The following is a 3,157-nucleotide window of genomic DNA, read 5'->3' as shown; positions in this document are numbered from 1 at the left end:
GCTGTTTTCAGCTGAATATAAATTTTTGCCTCAAGCCTTAACTAAACCCTACTGGAGACAAAACGTAAAAAAGCCAAAAAAGCGAAACAAAGGTAATGACATACGATCAGAAATTGCTCGGTATCGTAAGGGCGCCAGATTATTCTTGCATTGTTCAAAAGTTGGCCCTGAATGGTTCCAAAGTTAATGAATAACAGCAATTTCTATCGCTGATACACATTGGCAAATTTGGTTCTTTATTATTCAGCAAGGTTCAGGAGTCTGTTGAGGACAGAGGTGGAAGAATTTGTCCAGAATGGAAGTCAAAGATGTGCACATAAACTGATAAGATAAAATCTTGATTCAAGTTCTTTTTTGGGAATGTAAACATCTTGGTTATAACATACCTGATGCTTTCTTCCTGTGAGCGGTGACAGCTCTAGCCACGTATAGCCTGCATTAGACGACAATAGCATGAAAGACATGCAAGTTCACAAGTAAAGCCCTTGACTTGCTTTTCCTACTTCTATATTTTGTGATGCCAAGCATTATTTAGTATCTCCGGCGCAAATGCTGTTCTTGCGGAAAAAGAAATGATAAAAAGGAATGCAACCTTAAGACCTCAAGCATCTAAACACGTGGTCGGAGAGGGATCTGCTCTATTGGCAAGATAGGTCAGCAATAGAATGCCCCAGTTAAGTAATGACTCACTCAACTTCAAGAAATTGGTTAGATTAGAACAGATGCTGATGATATTAAATTTAATGACCAATAGGAAATGTGACAGTCATTGCTTTCTTCAATCCAGGACACTGCACAGACCGTTGATGACTTAGGCACATAAATCTGTCATAACTAGAGATAAAACCTTTATGAAGGGCAAAACAATTTTCTAGGAAGCATATCAATCCCACTGCAACAAAATTCTACAAATTAATAAGATGTCTTTCAGTCAGCATCAATCACTCACCATGACGAGATTCAATCACTTGATACTCTGTTAGTGCATGATGAGATGGGATCGTATGACTGCCATTGATAATCGTTATACGATCTGATTTCCCATTGTCCATCCGCACCTAAAAGAATGTAAAGTAATAAATAGAAGTTCTTCAATGTCAAACAGAATAGGTAGTGTGAATAGTGTCCAATAGGCATAGAAAATCAAATTTTATGGTCAAACAACCATTTCAAAGCATAACAGTGCAATCCATCCATACTACACAGAAATATGCAGAGAGCAGGTTGTCAAATGACAACACTTCTGACCAAAAAAAAAAAAAAAAATTTAACAGTCTCCTGCAAAATGCTGAAGCAACCTGAGAAAAAAGATAGCCTACTAAATTTGCGTTTCCAGGCATATGGTTCGTAAAACACAAATCCATGCACAACAAAAGGCAGAGACAGTGGGAAGTCTAGATGATAGCAAAGAGTTGGCACCGAAAAGATATTCAGAAAGCAAGCAAATATTCCAGGTCTACCCTGATTATTCTGAACTCCTTTAGTAATGTTTGTTCCATGTTGAATTTAAATTATAAATTGAAGTGAAAGTACAGTCATGGAGTAAACTTCTTGACTCCTTCCGTATCACAATCATTCGGGAATTTCTCCTGATATAACAAATTCTATTGAAATTAAAAACATTCTGGCCATGAGTGCATGACTCATTCAATTAGGGAAGTTAAGGCTCATTTGCCTTGCAACATTCTCTCAGCCGGCTAGGAGCCAATTCTTTTCATGTTCAACAGAAACATCAATTAACAAGCAAAATAAGTGTGAATAACGAGACGAAGTATCCTTTCTGCTAAATAACAGATAGATAGCATGCCATAAAACAGGTTGACTAAAACATATTTTAGAAGAATTCATTTGCATCTTCGATGATCAAAGACGGAGAAGCCTCCAACATATAGTTATGAAGCACGAAAACATTCCCACCTTTCCCAATGGTGCAGAAATCACTCCCTTTGATCGCCTAGGTGATCCAATGACAAGTGCCCAATACTTCCGTTGCAATAATCTCTTTCTGCTATCAGTATCCTAAAAAAAGGTTCGAGAATCAGGTCAATCTTTAAGTGCTACTAGCAGTTCACTATGAATTAACGTGTGCCTAACTGGAAGAAAAGGCAAAAAGGATACTCTGTGTTTCTGACATTGTTTAATGCTCCAACAGTTTTCTCACGGACTAGGGAGTGCAAAAATGTCGCACTTGTTTGTGTCCTGCCCATCACCAGGATGCCACTGCAATCTTTGTCAAGTCTGTGCACCTTAAAAATGTCAAAAGAGTTTAATAAGCCATTAATGTCCTTGAAGAGCCATCTACTTGTAATTACGCAACAGGATGTTGTAAAAGGTCCGCAGAACACTTACCAGCCGAGGGTTTTCTTGGTGATCATACTTCAAACAAGTGATGGCCACCTCATCCAAGCTTCTACCGATGCCTACACCACCCTGCCAAAGAAATCACTGTAGCTTGCATCCACATTTCTTCGAAGATAAGGGAAAGAAGCAAATGAAGAAAAATAGCTCGCTTGAACAGGCATTCCAGGGGGTTTATTCACAGCAAAAATGGCTTCGTCCTGCTCAAAGTGCAAGTGGAAAGTGAAAAGCCTAAAGCAAATTGGCACACATCTAGTAACCACCAGAAATGCATAAGCATCTGAACCTTATGCAACACAAGGCCACGAACAAAATTCACTTCTTCCGAATTGCAACGCCACTCTTGCTTCTTTGAAGGCAACTCTTTAACAGTGATTGGAAGATAGATTCGATCTCCCAAGTTGATCGAGTCTTTAGCTGCCACCTTCCATTATCGTCCAATATTAGAAAGACTGATCATCCGTTTCATCATGCCGTGATAGAAAGTGTAGCATCTAAAAAGAAAGAATTAGTTACTGCATCAAGCAAAAACCTTACCCTTTTAAGACGACAATCCACTGTTTCAGTACTAACGTCTGAGAGATTACCCTCCGAGAACTCTCTTCGGACCTACAGCAAGCAAACCACGAAGTGATCAAGCCTCTATCACTATAGCCTCAGTTTCTAGCAAGTGAAACATCCGGCTCATTATCACTGACATTCGAGTCAAATCATCGACCAAGCTACCAAATTCCAATACTTCTAATAGTACAAATCAAGAACAGTTCCGCAACACAGTTAAATGACCTGTTTGGAATTA

General features: G+C 39.0%; 1 protein-coding gene across 1 annotated transcript; it reads right to left on the bottom strand.

Moving 5' to 3' along the window:
- Positions 1–282: 282 nt before the first annotated feature.
- Positions 283–2,522, bottom strand: LOC125315232 (RNA pseudouridine synthase 4, mitochondrial-like). The gene is made up of 6 exons (XM_048279673.1): positions 2,517–2,522; positions 2,350–2,430; positions 2,133–2,246; positions 1,918–2,019; positions 950–1,058; positions 283–433 (listed from the first exon to the last, which is right to left on the bottom strand). The coding sequence occupies exons 1-6, from the start codon at positions 2,520–2,522 to the stop codon at positions 303–305; spliced, it is 543 nt and encodes a 180-aa protein (XP_048135630.1). The 3' UTR covers positions 283–302.
- Between the last annotated feature and the right edge of the window lie 635 nt (positions 2,523–3,157).

This window comes from Rhodamnia argentea, chromosome 5 (assembly GCF_020921035.1).
Source record: "Rhodamnia argentea isolate NSW1041297 chromosome 5, ASM2092103v1, whole genome shotgun sequence".
In the NCBI taxonomy this organism is placed as follows: Eukaryota; Viridiplantae; Streptophyta; class Magnoliopsida; order Myrtales; family Myrtaceae; genus Rhodamnia; species Rhodamnia argentea.
Note: the sequence above shows the minus strand (reverse complement) of the source record. Positions and strands in the feature narration are given on the sequence as shown.